Raw genomic sequence first — 14,192 nt, 5'->3', positions numbered from 1 at the left:
TATATTGTTTTCCAAGTAAATGTTTTTAGAAACTACAGATAGTTTTAGAAGTAATAAAAGCTAGTTAACTATTACATATTGTCACACTGAGTCACAAAGAACTACCTTGTGTTGGTACTTTATCTCCACTTGGCAAAGGGCAATAAATGGTAACTGAAAATAGAAGACATATTCTTGAGTTTTTTTCCCATGTTAACAGTTTTTTGTAACATAACATAAAATGAGAAGTGTAGTGGCGACTCGTATAAGTAGAGACGACTCCTATAAAGGGGTTATGGTAGTTTAGGATCCCCACCCTAACTCTGAAAGGTATAGTATATTGCATAGGTTTGTCATTATTTTGAATTTGAATTCAAATCTGACCAATATAAGCAGGGATGTGGTATCATTAATTTTTATTGGATTCATTTAAGCATTGCTTGGGAAAGCAATTAAAACATCTCAATGTATTTACTTAGATCAAAAATTATCTGGAGGTATAAAACAGTAAGGTGGCCAAGTCTGCAAGGCATTCCTTAGTTATTTGGTACAGTATAGTGCTAACAGGAGAGCTTACTAGTATTTAAATAGGATTTCTCCATTCTGCATAATTATAAGTAAAGATAATCCTTGAGTAATGTGTAAAATAATAAAGGCGGGATACTAAATAATAAAACAAGCACCTATAATTACTATATCTCTATGTATGTCTAGCCAACTGTCCCACTACCCAAAATAACTTATTGAAAAAAATAATCTTGCTTTGCAGCTGATCAGCTGTAGGACACCACTTCAGCTAGAACAGGAGTCTCCAGCCTTGACAACTTTAAGACTTGTGGACTTCAACTTCACTTCACTTCACTTCAATCTTGATTGCAGAAAATATGACTTTTGTAACAGAGTTGTTAACGCTTGGAACACACTACCTGACTCTGGTCTCTTCTCAAACTCCCAAAAGCTTTAACCAAAAACTGTCTACCATTGACCTCACCCCATTCCTAAGAGGACTATAAGGGCGTGCATAAGTGCACAAAAGTGCATGCTGTTCCTGTCCTATTGTTTTCTTTCATTATATATATATGTGCTTGTATATAATGTTGTGACAAAAAAAAAAGTTGCCAAGGTTGGAGACCCCTGAGCTATGCCACTCAGCGCTGAATAAACTAAGCAAATGTGAATAGGGCGGCGTCCGTAGGGCGCTGCTCCTCCTTGCTCCTCCCTCCGTGCTCATTCAGATCCTAAGATCCAAGACATTTAAATAGTTGTTCATTTCCTCTCGTCTTCCATTCTGGGAAAATAGGAAGGCTAGAACACGAACGCCCCTGCAGCAAGAAAAAGTTCCTGCGAACTCGGAAGCGCTGGGGTGGGGGAAAGTGGGGAAACTCAAATGCCAGGAAGGAAGATGGCTACCGGCTCTTCCGATGACACCATCATCCTGCGCCTGCAAAGGGAGTGGGCGGGTGTGGTGAGGAGCAAAGCGGGCGGGGCAGCCAAGGAAGCGCTGGAATGTGGGCGGGGCGGCGAAGCGGGCGATGTGGCTTCCTATTTGCCAGCAGCCGCAGCAGCCGACTCCTCCGTCGGGGCTGAATCGGACTGTGGCAGGCGAAGCCTCTCTCCGGGGAATCTCCTCCCGAGGTCCCCGGTAAGTTACTTCGGGGGCTCGCCGAGGAGGCTAGTGCGGAGCGATGGGGACGGGGAGGCAAAGCATGGAAATGGGTCCCGGAGGCTGGGAGGGTCGAGGAACCGGGAAGGAGGGAATCTCGCTCTTGATGCTGCACCGCAGGGTTGGCGGTGGGGCTCGCCTGGGCGGGGAGGAGCCGAGGGCTCGGAGCGAGAAGGGAACACGAAGGAGAGGAAAATCTATCGCCGACCCTGGAGTAAAACTTGCCAGGGCAAATGAAAAAAGCGGTGGCGAGGGTGGGTTGGGTCGAGAGGAGGCATTTTTAGTAAGAGGGGGTGAAAATCCGGAGGGTAAACATTGGAAACCGGAACGCTAGATTGGCTTTCCGATTATTTACTTTTGGAAGAGTGTGAGGAATTACATTTGTGTCTACAGAGGAGGGTACCCTATTTGCAATCAGGGTACCATCTCATTTTGTTCATCAATGCTTGATGCTTAAAGGGGAGACCCTTTCTTTGAAGTTTAGTATTCAGCATTAAAAAGAAAGCATTAGAGACACGGTGTGGAAGTACTGAGCCTTACGTGGGAAAAAAAGATTATTGCAAGGTGTTTTTGATTTGCATCTTTCCTGAAAGAAATAAAGCAAGTCAACACTCATATAATTTAATTAGGATAGCAGTTTGAGTGATTGAAATTGGGTTTATATTTCCAAATGCATGATTTTTTAATGACAGTCTTTCTTTTCTTTTTGGCAGGTATCCCATCATGCTGTTTGCCTTATTGGAGAATTAAAAAGACATCTTCTGTTATTGCTAACATCTACTAAGTATCCCAGGATATCACAATTGAAAAGATGATGAGGACCTAAAATTAAATGGGATTATACTGACATTTAATCAAGCCACAAGAACATTCCTTGGAGTCTCTTGGAGTCATGGTTCTTATAATATATTTATGAGTTGAAGAATTTTCCTTTATTTTTTTGCATATTCTGTATCCATCAACAAGCTTAATTTCATTTGGAAAAGGACAGATTTTCCAAAGTGCCATTAATGAAAAGGAAAGGGGAAATTGTCACACTTTATTATTTAAACTGTGCAGTGGCATCAGAAACTAATTCTGTTCTTCTTTGATTGAGTCCATGAACTAAAGCCAATAGTTTAAACTGAAACAGAGAATGTTTGGATCCTGATTAGAGGATACTTCCAACCAAATAAGAGGGAGTGTAGGATGGCATCCAGGGAGAGGCTTTATGAACTTTGGATGCTCTACTGTAATAAGGTAACTTTTTTTAAAAAAATGTACATTTGTTGCAGTTGTTTTCTAGATGCTGAATAGCTAAGGCTACAATAGAGATGCTGCATAATATAATGATAAAATATTTTCAGAGTGTATTTTCCAGTATCATGAATTAACCACCAATAATTCAGTTCTGTTTCACAGATTATAATTGTTTCTGTTTATTCAGATTGTAAAGTGTGAAGGTAATAAATATGCAGGCCATACCATCATGCTTGCCATAGGCCTTGTATTAGTAATTTCTTGTAGATGCGTTGGCAAACTTAGACATGTTTTTGCACAAATAATTCTTAGGCTTGTGTAAATTTGATGGGTGATGTTGAAAAAGATTTAAACTGAAGAAATAGCTGCCTACTAACAAAATAATATATGAACATCAACATAATTTTATGCACCATCACATCTTTCTAGAAATTATCCTTAGTTTTGTTATGTAGTACATTTATTTTATCTTCCTTGACTTTAGTTTTGTAACTATTGCAATTTCTTCAACAGCTTTATTGTACAGAACTTATGACATTTGTGTGCTCATTATTATGTAGCAAAAAGAAAGCTGCAGAAATGCTTCTTTGAACAAAGATTTATTGTTGAATTTTTAGTTTTTGGTGCCTAAGCTGGCAAGCTTTTCAAATATAAATACCCTGTTGTTTGACAAAGCTTATGAGCAGGTACTTATTAACATCATGTTAAAAAAAATTCTGATAAAATAGAAGCAATTTCTAACTTTTTTACCCTAAGAATTTTAATCACTTCTGTTTTCAAGTGGTGCATTATTTTTACATATAAATATTTTCTGATAATAATTTACTGGCTTTCAAATAGGAAAGTTTAATTAAATACATATTTTATCCTTTTTTAAGATAGCTGTTTTATGGAAAAAGTATCTGAAAAAGTTTATCTGGGATCTAAACATGGTAACTGAGATTATCTGCTCTGTGATGGGAGAAGAATAGCCCATTGCAGAAGACAACCTTGAAGGATTCCTAAATTTCATAACTAAAACTCAGGATGGATAACTCTTCATGATCAATGCTCAGAGTCACCTGAACTGCAAGATAGGTGGCAAGTAAATTTGATAAATAAACAAGGTGGTAATTCTAGTGACAAAAAGCATCCAGTTTTTTTCAGAAATTACTTCTTTTGAGATGCACCAAAATATTGTGTGGTTCATCCTATCTGCTTTTACAAAGCTAGTTACAGTGATTATGTATGTGGTATATAGATCTAAGAGAATGACAGTGAACTGTATATAGCTTTTTTAATGCAAGAATGGACACGAGCCAGTTCCTTCTTACTGTACCTTTGTAGGTTGCAATATGTTCCAAGATTATTTTAAGATATCAGAAAGACAATTACTCTCTATCTACTATTACTGACTTCATATATTGATGTGGTTATTTGATTTGAAGCAATGTGTATATTTGCTCATTGTAGCTTATTAGCTTGGTTTAAGGTTTAGTATATCTTTCTATATCTTTAGTATAACTTTCATGGTTTATTCAGTTAATGATAGCTTTGCAATGATGCATGACATTCTTTGGTTCCTTTTCCACTTAGTACTGGCATCTCCCTATATGATTATTAATTTAATTTTAGTTTTAAATAATAGTTAAATTCATAACTATTGCTGACAAGTATTGCTAAATCAGCCTCTGAATTTTCTTATTGGAATGGTCTCTTGTTTTGGATCTACAAGTTTCACATTTTCTAACAATGCAAGGAATGTGAGAGCAGTTACTTGAGGAAGGCTAAGTAAGTACAAAGCTGATATTGAAGATATGTTTACAGCATTAGAGAAACAATTGTATGAGTTTTTGTCATAAATAGTAGAAATAATTTATTTATTTATTTATTTATTATTTTATTTATTTTTCAGATTTATATACCGCCCTATCTCCCTAGGGACTCAGGGCGGTTCACAGGCAATTAAAAACAAACATATAAATACAATTTAAAATCGGACATAAAAAACTTATTCAATAGCCAGATTGATAAAAACAATATAAATACTAAGAACCCCATTAAAACCAATAAATTGTTTTTATCTGTTTTTCATTTTTAATCTGTTTTTCATATCAAAGCCTAATATAAAATGCTTTCAAATCACATGACTACCTTCCCCATCTTGATAAACCAGCATTCTGAAGAATTCAGGCTTGCATGAATTTCTGTTGCCAGCAAGTATTGATTGAACAAATCAGAGCTCTTTCTGTTGGTTATTTACTGTGATATGTAAACTAATTTCCCAGCTTGTCTCTCAGATAAACTAGGAATTGGAAGCCAAGAACAAATCTTGAATTTCTGTCTTTCAGCCAGTAACGTGTTGAAATAAATCAATGATAGAGCTTTAATGGTTTGTTCCACTGCCCTCATTGTAGGAGAGGCCAGATAGGTATACCAGTAGACCTTGATGAACAGTAGCTATAACTGGAAGAATCTGGCTTACCGTGACATGCTACTGCATTCCATGGATTGTATAATAACTAAGTTAATAATGGCTGCTAGATCTCAGTTGCAGACTGTTAGATGGCAACAAAGAGATATGGAAAATTATGGCACTTTGCTCCTGTTTTGTAATCATGCAGAGTTTTATATCCTAAAGCTATGGGCTGTGAATCTAAGACTTATAGATTTATTTTAAATATAGTAAACTATGAAACCAAACAAAAATTTTAAGTACCCAAGTCAATATAAAGGCTTTTTCCTAGTGCTAAAATTACCATGTCCCACAGACTAAATACCAGTATATAGCAGTTAAAATTTGAGAGGTTTGCAAAATCCGTCTCCACATTTTTTCAACTTCAAACTATTAGAACTTTGACCAGAGTGAATTTTGGATTTCTGTAGAAAATTTAAATATTTTTTTTTCTTCTTTATATCAAATTGGTAATTTGGCACATTACATGAATACTTTATTCCTTTTCAAGATGTTTCTTTAAATATCTTCCTATAATATCTTCCTGTTAAAAAGTAGTTGAAGAAAAAATTGGTCTGTCAAGAAAATATCCTGCAGAAAGGAGGAAAAAAATCTTTTAAAGGTTGGCAGAAGTTCCTCTAGCCCAGTGTATTTTCCTATTGGCAACTTCAAAAGTCTTCTAATTCTTCAATTCAGTCATTGTTGTGCCAAAAAAACAGTAATGAGAACATACTTTCTCTCACTTCAGCATGTTTTTGGGTGATGCTATGAAAATAATATAAATCACTTATTGGAAAAAGGCTCTAGAATCAATATATGTTGCTGATAACAGTTAAAAGTTTTTGATTGAGAAAATACTTGACTAGTTATGGATTTATAAACAAAAGCCATTGATTGGTCTATATTGTAATTATCAGTTTAAAGATCCTGAAAAATTTTAGTTCCTCATAGTCATTTCCATTTATTGAATATCTGCCAAATTCAGTGGTCCCTGTCCTGTGTCACTATAAGTTATTAGCTGAAGCATCAATGGAACAGAGTCACCTTTCCGTTCCCTCTCAGATTTTTACTCCACTCTTCGTGTGCATTTCAAGACTTGGATCCATGATTATGGAATTGTCTCCAGCTCTCTATACCTTTGGATACATTTAAGAAAGCATTGAAAACTTGCTTATTAAATAAAGCCGGCTGATTGATGGAAGTCGTTGTGAGCAGATCCTGAGAATGGCAATGAGAAAAGTTAAGTGACAGGACTGTTTTGTTGTAAATCTGATTAGTAAATATAGATTTCAAGGATAAAATGCTTTCAAATCACATGACGATCTTCCCCATCATGATAAACAGCATGATAAACCACGTTAAGATTATATAGTTGTATAAATGTTCTTTTTTACTCTATCTATAAATATGGAACAGTGTTTGTTGATTTCATTTCTTTTATGTAATTTTAAGGTTTGCTAATTTTTATTTGTAAAATTTAGTGTTCTTGAAACCAAGATGTTTGTGTTTGGGTATAAATCAAATCTCAGGTTCTTATTTTGCACCCAAGTACACCCGTAGGATGTTTGCTTTCTATTGTTGAGAGCCTCATTTAGTTCTCCATGTGAGCTAGTGAAGTTATTGGATTTTTATGTATTTGGAAAAACCATATGACAGCTGTGTGATAATTTTAGAAAGCTATTTTTTTTCCCTTAGAAATGGTTTAATAAAATCTATACTAGGTAAAGGGTTGTTTTTCAGAAAATGTTTAAAAGACTGATATATTACAACATATTAAAACATTTTTAGAATTTAAAATTTCAAAACACTTTCCTTGAAAGTATTTAAAGAATACTTTAAATACATAGATCTCTCTCCTTAAAAGCTATTGAACCAGCAACTTTAATGTCCTGAAATGTTCCCAGAGTAATTTAAAAGCCTTTGTAGGCATAGGTCAATAGACAGCTGTTGTGCTACAAATACTTTTGTCAGTGAAATTGTGGTTAGAGCTTTGGAATGGAAGCAAATAAGGTTCTTTGGCAAAGAAATTACTAGATATAATTCATCCTAATTGCATTTTAGGTCAGTGTATCTGGCAGAGAAGGGAGAGAACAACTCTTTGGGAAAGACTTATGGGTGCTGCTGAATGCCATGGGTGTAGAGCCATTGGCACAATTTGCTGTACAACAACATAAAAACATTTTTTACCAAAAATTTCATAAACTGATCTCTGCTTTAATTGCATTTTATTTTATTTTTTGCAGTATTTAGTGTCATTTCTTTCTGCCGTATCTAATCCTTTTGCAAAGGCAGGATGGGGAGAGGGAAATGGGTTATATTTTAATCTGAAATCAAAACTATGTAGTCTAGTCATTCTACTCTGAAACTTATGATGGATTTGAAGCCTTAACTGTTGTGGAAAATGGAGTGTGTTGTTTATTTTGATTCCAGAATTGACCTTGTCACAACCATATGCCAAATTTCTATAATTGATCATCCATTCATCCTTATAATTCTACTAAAATGAAATATTTGGTTCTCCCAATAGTCAGAAGAGCTATTCACTTTTCAGTATTTTGGAATTATTCTTATTGTAAAGAATAAAAGTAAAAGCTCTAGTGATGGCAATTATTTGACACTTTGACTTGATTTCCTAGGTCTGGGCTATGTAAATGCTTTTTCATTGATTGATGAGCTGAGTCTTTGTTTTATGACACTTGTTGTGAAAAACTAGAAAGATATTTGCCTCTGTAAAGATTACTGTTTAGTAGAAACCTATTATTTTGAAGTTTGAATAATTTTTTTCTCATATTTTGGGTGAACTCTTACTCAGAAAAGTTTATATTTGAATATCTGGATTTAAATATTTAAAAAATGGTAAACATTCTACTTAGAATCATGTACTGTATATACTTCTGAATTAATTAATACTATTATACAACTCCCTTAAATAGTATTATTATTATAGTATTATTATTATTATTATTATAGTATTATTAATAGTATTAATAGTATTATTAAAAGCCAAGAAATTTGGATGAAGCCAAATTTGTGGTTTTTGTTATAACCAAACAATGGTTACAAAAAAATCAGGATTGAACTAAGTGGGGAGTACCCAACAGATGAAGAATTCTTAATTACTAAATATTATTTGGCATTCTGTCTGCACAAATATATAGGAACATTATCAGATAGGTCAAGTGTTTTCACATTTTTTTCTTAGTTATACAATCCATAGTTTTCATTGTAACAAGGGACAGTAAGGGACAATCCATGTGTTACACAAAGCCAGAAAGCTGATTTTTCAACAGATGTGATAAACTGAGAGCCATCTGTTGCTTGATTAGTTCTTAACATGATGTCTAAAAAGGGGATTCTACCATTGTCTGCCTGGAGAAAGCTGGAGCTCAAAACCAAAAAATAATAATTTTTTCTTCTTCTTTGCAATATTCTATGTTTGCACATTAGGCTAAGTTTTGAATTCTCATAGGTGTGTTTTCACAAAATCATTCTGCTTGCTTAGTTTATGATTTTTTTTTTGTCAGGGTTCCAAAATACCCCCAACGAAAAAAAACCTCCAAGGCTTGAAGTTCCTCAAAGTTCCGTTTTATTAGAGATGTCATATTGGCAAATCTGGGAAAACCTGAATCTGAAAGCTTCCATATTTTCCCCAAAGCAAAGTCCAAGTCCCTTCCTACATACATTTAATATCAGCCCCATTATAAGCCTTGCCATTTTTTTATAGTGGTCAAGTGTCTGTCACCAAGTAGTCTGTGGTTCTGGTAATGGATTTCTTGTAGAACAACTGCAACAGTCACCCGATTGTTTAGGAATTTTCCTCCCACCAAAATTCCTTCAGAAAGTGAAAGAGATATGCTCAGTCATGTCATCCACAACCCTTCTCACCCATTTGCTGTAGCAAAGAGAGCTGTCCAAAGGTAGAAGAGGTAAGAGGAAGATGCAGGGATTCAGACGCAGATGATTGGAAAAGTCTGTCCTTGTAATTGAATCCTCAGAATAATTGATCCCAGCTGATGCTTCACTTGGGTACTCCTCAGTATTCTTTCTTAGGAATTCTATAAACATTAAATCACTTCAACATTCTTCTGTTGTTGTTTGATGATCTTTGTCAGGCATGACTATGAGCTCTCATGACAAAGACATGCATTCATCGCCATGAAAATTTAATGTATAACAGTTGGCCTTGCACAATTAATTGATTAGGGTTTTTTTTCCCCTTTGGTTCAGTCATGTCTGATTCTTCAAGACTGCTTGGAAAGTCAATTAGTTTTCTTGGCAAAGTTATTCTGAAATGTCTATGGAGATTGTCAATCATCCGGGTCATGGTTGTCCCAAAGGTGCTTTTTCCAAAAGGCAACTGGACTTTCTTGGTTTTTTCTTTGAAAAGGTTTTGCTTCTCATCCAAGAAGCTTCTTCAGTTCTGACTGACTGGTGGGGAATGAAAGGTTTTATATTATTTGCAGTCATCTGATCATTAGCAGTATGAGGGTTAGCACTCTGAGAATTGTTGAGGCCACTCGGGTTTATCTGTATTCTCAGGGTCACCTGAATCAGAGTGTAAATGATTGGGACTGCTGAAACAACTGCATTGTAAACAGGAGATAGGTGGTGTCTTATCCCTCCTCCAATTTTAATATAGATGGCCTCTTTGACTCCTCTTTCAAACCAGTGGTTCTCTCTGTCCAGAATATGAACTTTGCTATGTTCAAAAGAGTGAGTCTTGTTTTCCAGATGCAGATGAACTGCTGAATCCTGTCCTCATGAGTTTGTTCTGTGTTGTGCCATGTGTTTGCGTGGTGGTTGTTTTGGTCTGCACAATGTGGTATATGCATTGCATATACCACATTGCTCTGTTTGTGCCTGGGTATTTGTATTTCTGGGCTTAAAAGTGTGCATGTATGTTGTGTTGGTTAAAAATCCATTATTCAAAAGTGCCACTGCCTCCTGCCTAGGGCTAGTGAAGTGATTGGCCTAAGGCAGTGCTTCTCAATTATTTTCTGTCATGCCCCCCTAGGAAGAAGAAAACATTTTTCGCGCCCCCCGCGCGACTGTAAATACAGGGCTTAGCTTGTTATGACAGTGTTTGCCGAGGTCAAACGCGCCCCCCTTTACGGAGCCTCGCGCCCCCCCTGGGGGGCGCGCCCCACTATTTGAGAAGCACTGGCCTAAGGTCACCCAACTGGCTGTGTGGCTAAGCCAGGACTAGACCTCATGGTCTCCCGGTTTATACAAAATAATACATTGAGGATGGGGAAAATTGTACTTAAGAAGGTATAAATTTAAATTAAAAAGCTTCAGGATAACTGAGAGCTTTTTAAAAAAGATAATCTAAAGTGAAATTATACATACTTAGATACCTTAGATAGATATAGATACTTAGTCAGGATAAAGTTAAGTACTTTTCTAAGTAAATAAATACAAAATATCTTTGAAGATATGTTTTAAAGTTTCCATTAGCTGAAAACTAATTCTTCTGTAATAGCATAAGAGCTGCTACTTCTTGGAAGGTAGAATTGCTTCATATTGCTTTTAGCAAATTGTACAGTCTTAATTTTCCCTCATCCTAATCTCGGGAGCCACTTGCTAGTGATACTTTCATGAGGCTGTAATTTTTGTATAGATAGCTCAAAGGGGAAAAAACCCTTAAAAACATGGATAGTTGTTTTTGAGAAGAGGGAGACCAAGTTGTCTTAGACTCAAGTTACTATGAAATTACAGAAATAATATCTGCATGAACTACAAGAAATCTACACTTGACTATAGAAAACAAACTTTCTTTCTCTTGGTAGAGAAAGTAGATTCAGTACATTGGATGTAAACTACATCTATTGCACATAATTATCTATAAGCAGAAACAAATGAGGTCTAATTCATAATTAATTTTTCCTCTTTCAATGAATGGGGCGTATGCTGAGTACGCTTAAACAGAGTTGATCCTTTCTTTATCTCTGGAGAAGCCTATACCAGCAGCCTGATACTTTAGTGTCTCATACTAAAATACATTTCTTTAGAAAGCTTTAGAACAATTTAATTGGATTGAAATGTCTGGGAAAGTATTCTTAAAATTACTTCTTCATTACATAATATCTGAGAACTGAGTTGGAACTTAAACTTGATTCTCCTCTGCTGTTGCTAATCACATAGGTTCAAGTGAAACATGAGAATTTAATGTGGGGATTATCAAAGATGGAAACTTTTACATGCTGAATCAAGAACTACATGGAATGCAACTCTGTCCAATATATTGGAATAGGGTTACAGTTCCAATACATGAAATATATAAATTTTTGAATAAACACTGACTTTTGAAACAGTGATTAGAAATTATTATCTACTATTTTAAAACATGGCTAGAATATGATTAGTGACTAATGTAATGATTGGTGGAGTTACGATGCAAAATGGTTTATTTCTGATTTGAGAAGTGACAGATCTTTCCTCTTAGAGAGTGGAATGTTGTACTGAAAATAGCCACCGGCTGATCCAGTTTTTGTTTATAGCAGCCAGCACTTCCTGATAGGAAAATAAACTGTGCTGAACTTCGCTCTTCAAATTGTATCATCAAGTCTGGTTGAAGCTCAATTGATACTATGGGTGATTCTTCAAAATTTTGGGAAATATAGATCTTAAAAGCCAGTTAAAGTAACTGGTGGTCTTCCCCATCCTTCTTTGGTATGGCAAGGGAGATGAATTACTTTATCTGGCAGATTTCACAAGATCATCCAAATTAATGACAGGAATCAGTTTTTTAAAGCGTCAGACAAATTAAAGGCAGGAATTTGTATTTCTACCGTAGTAGAGGGGAGAAGAGAGAACCATTAGGACAACTTTGGGATTTGGCTTTGGATAACCAAAAATCTTGGTTAGCATGGCATATTGTTCATGCAAAATAAATCTCTTGCTAAGGCCATTGAAGGCACCTTTTTCTCACATTTAACTTTTGCTTTCTAAAACTTTTGTTTCTGATGGAAAACAAATTGTCTAGAGATCATTAATTGTATTGCAGATATCTCGTTTGCACATTTTGTTTCCTTTTCAAGTCAGAATAAAACTAGGAGTTGTGGTTTCCTGTTTTGGGTAATTTCCAGATATAGCTAGTTGCCTTTATCTCTGAAATCCAAAAAGACAGTAAGTTGGATATAAGTAAGACCAAGACTCCATTAAAATCTCTCAGCAGAATCTATGTCTTATATGGGACATGACATGATTGGCTTGAATTGCTTGAGGAGAGTGTTGAGTGAGTTGTCAGACTAGAGTTTTGTCTGTTTAGTGCTAGCAAATCATACAAATATATTAAGAGCAGTAGATATCAGGCAGTAGAAGATGCTTCTCATGTATGTATTCTCCTAGGAAATTTTATATTCAAAATTAGTTTCACTGTCACAAAATGGTTGCTTAGTGACAAGTCACTTCAATAAATCACAGAACAGAGAACAAAGAAGCAGATTGGTTTGCTCATATCTTACCTTTGGTCTTTCCTTAACTCACTCACTGGCAATCCTCCAGGCTACCCAAGATGTCAATATAAAAATTATAAGGAAGTGTTTTTTATTTTCATCTTATTTCATTTTTGTTCTGTTCAAGTATTTTACATTTTACGCAATGGATTCTCATATTAGTACTGGGGAGACAGGTTACTGGGGAGGTTGAATGCCACCACATGTTTACTGGACACGTGCCCCTCCTGGTTGGTACTGGCCACGCAGGAGGTGACACGAGGCTGGCTCCAGGGGATTACGAATGCTTCTTTGTTGGAGGGGATCTTTCCGGCTGCCTTGAAAGAGGCGGTGGTGAGGCCTCTCCTCAAGAAGCCTTCCCTGGACCCAGCTGTATTAGGTAAATATCGTCCGGTCTCCAAACTTCGCTTTGTGGTGAAGGTTGTAGAGAGTGTGGTGGCATGTCAGTTACCCTGGTACCTGGATGAAACTGTCTATCTAGACCCGTTCCAGTCTGGCTTTCGGCCCGGATACAGCACAGAGACGGCTTTGGTCGCGTTGGTTGATGATCTCTGGAGGGCCAGGGATAGGGGTTATTCCTCTGCCCTGGTCCTATTAGACCTCTCAGTGGCTTTTGATACCATCGACCATGGTATCCTGCTGCACCAATTGGAGGGATTGGGAGTGGGAGGCACTGTTTATCGGTGGTTCTCCTCCTATCTCTCTGATCGGTCGCAAACGGTGTTGACGGGAGGGCAGAGGTCGACCCCGAGGCGCCTCACTTGTGGGGTACCGCAGGGGTCGATTCTCTCGCCCCTCCTGTTCAACATCTATATGAAGCCGCTGGGTGAGATCATCAGTGGTTTCGGTGTGAGGTACCAACTGTACGCTGATGATACTCAGCTGTACTTTTCCACACTGGGCCACCCCAACGAAGCTATGGAAGTGCTGTCCCGGTGTCTGGAGGTCGTAAGGGTCTGGATGGGGAGAAACAGACTCAAGCTCAATCCCTCCAAGACAGAGTGGCTGTGGATGCCGGCACCCCGGTACAGACAGCCGCAGCTGCGGCTGACTGTTGGGGGCGAGTCATTGGCCCCAATGGAGAGGGTGCGCAACTTGGGCGTTCTCCTGGATGGACGGCTGTCTTTTGAAGACCATTTGACGGCCGTCTCCAGGAGAGCTTTTTACCAGGTTCGCCTGGTTCACAAGTTGCGCCCCTTTCTAGACTGGGATGGCCTATGCACGGTCACTTATGCTCTCGTGACATCTCGTTTGGATTACTGCAATGCTCTCTACATGGGGCTCCCCTTGAAGAGCACCCGGAGGCTCCAGTTGGTCCAGAATGCGGCTGCACGGGTGATAGAGGGAGCCCCTAGTGGCTCCCATGTGACACCTCTCCTGCGCAGACTGCACTGGCTACCTGTGGCCTTTCGGGTGCGCT

At 37.3% G+C, this 14,192-nt stretch overlaps 1 protein-coding gene across 3 annotated transcripts in view; it reads left to right on the top strand.

Annotated features, from left to right (window-relative positions):
• The first annotated feature begins 1,498 nt into the window (after positions 1-1,498).
• The window catches only part of NBEAL1 (neurobeachin like 1), a 112,834-nt gene continuing 100,140 nt past the window's right edge, over positions 1,499-14,192 (top strand). For 2 of the 3 annotated variants that reach the window (XM_058186923.1, XM_058186949.1), the window contains exons 1-2: positions 1,499-1,621; positions 2,356-2,881. In XM_058186923.1, the coding sequence (XP_058042906.1) occupies positions 2,831-2,881 (51 nt within the window). In that variant the 5' untranslated portion in view covers positions 1,499-1,621; positions 2,356-2,830. Of the gene's footprint in view, positions 1,622-2,355; positions 2,882-6,377; positions 6,555-14,192 lie in introns of all 3 variants that reach the window. The other variant, XM_058186932.1, reaches the window with a different exon arrangement.

Source organism: Ahaetulla prasina, chromosome 1 (assembly GCF_028640845.1).
Source record: "Ahaetulla prasina isolate Xishuangbanna chromosome 1, ASM2864084v1, whole genome shotgun sequence".
Lineage (NCBI taxonomy): Eukaryota > Metazoa > Chordata > Lepidosauria > Squamata > Colubridae > Ahaetulla > Ahaetulla prasina.
Note: the sequence above shows the minus strand (reverse complement) of the source record. Positions and strands in the feature narration are given on the sequence as shown.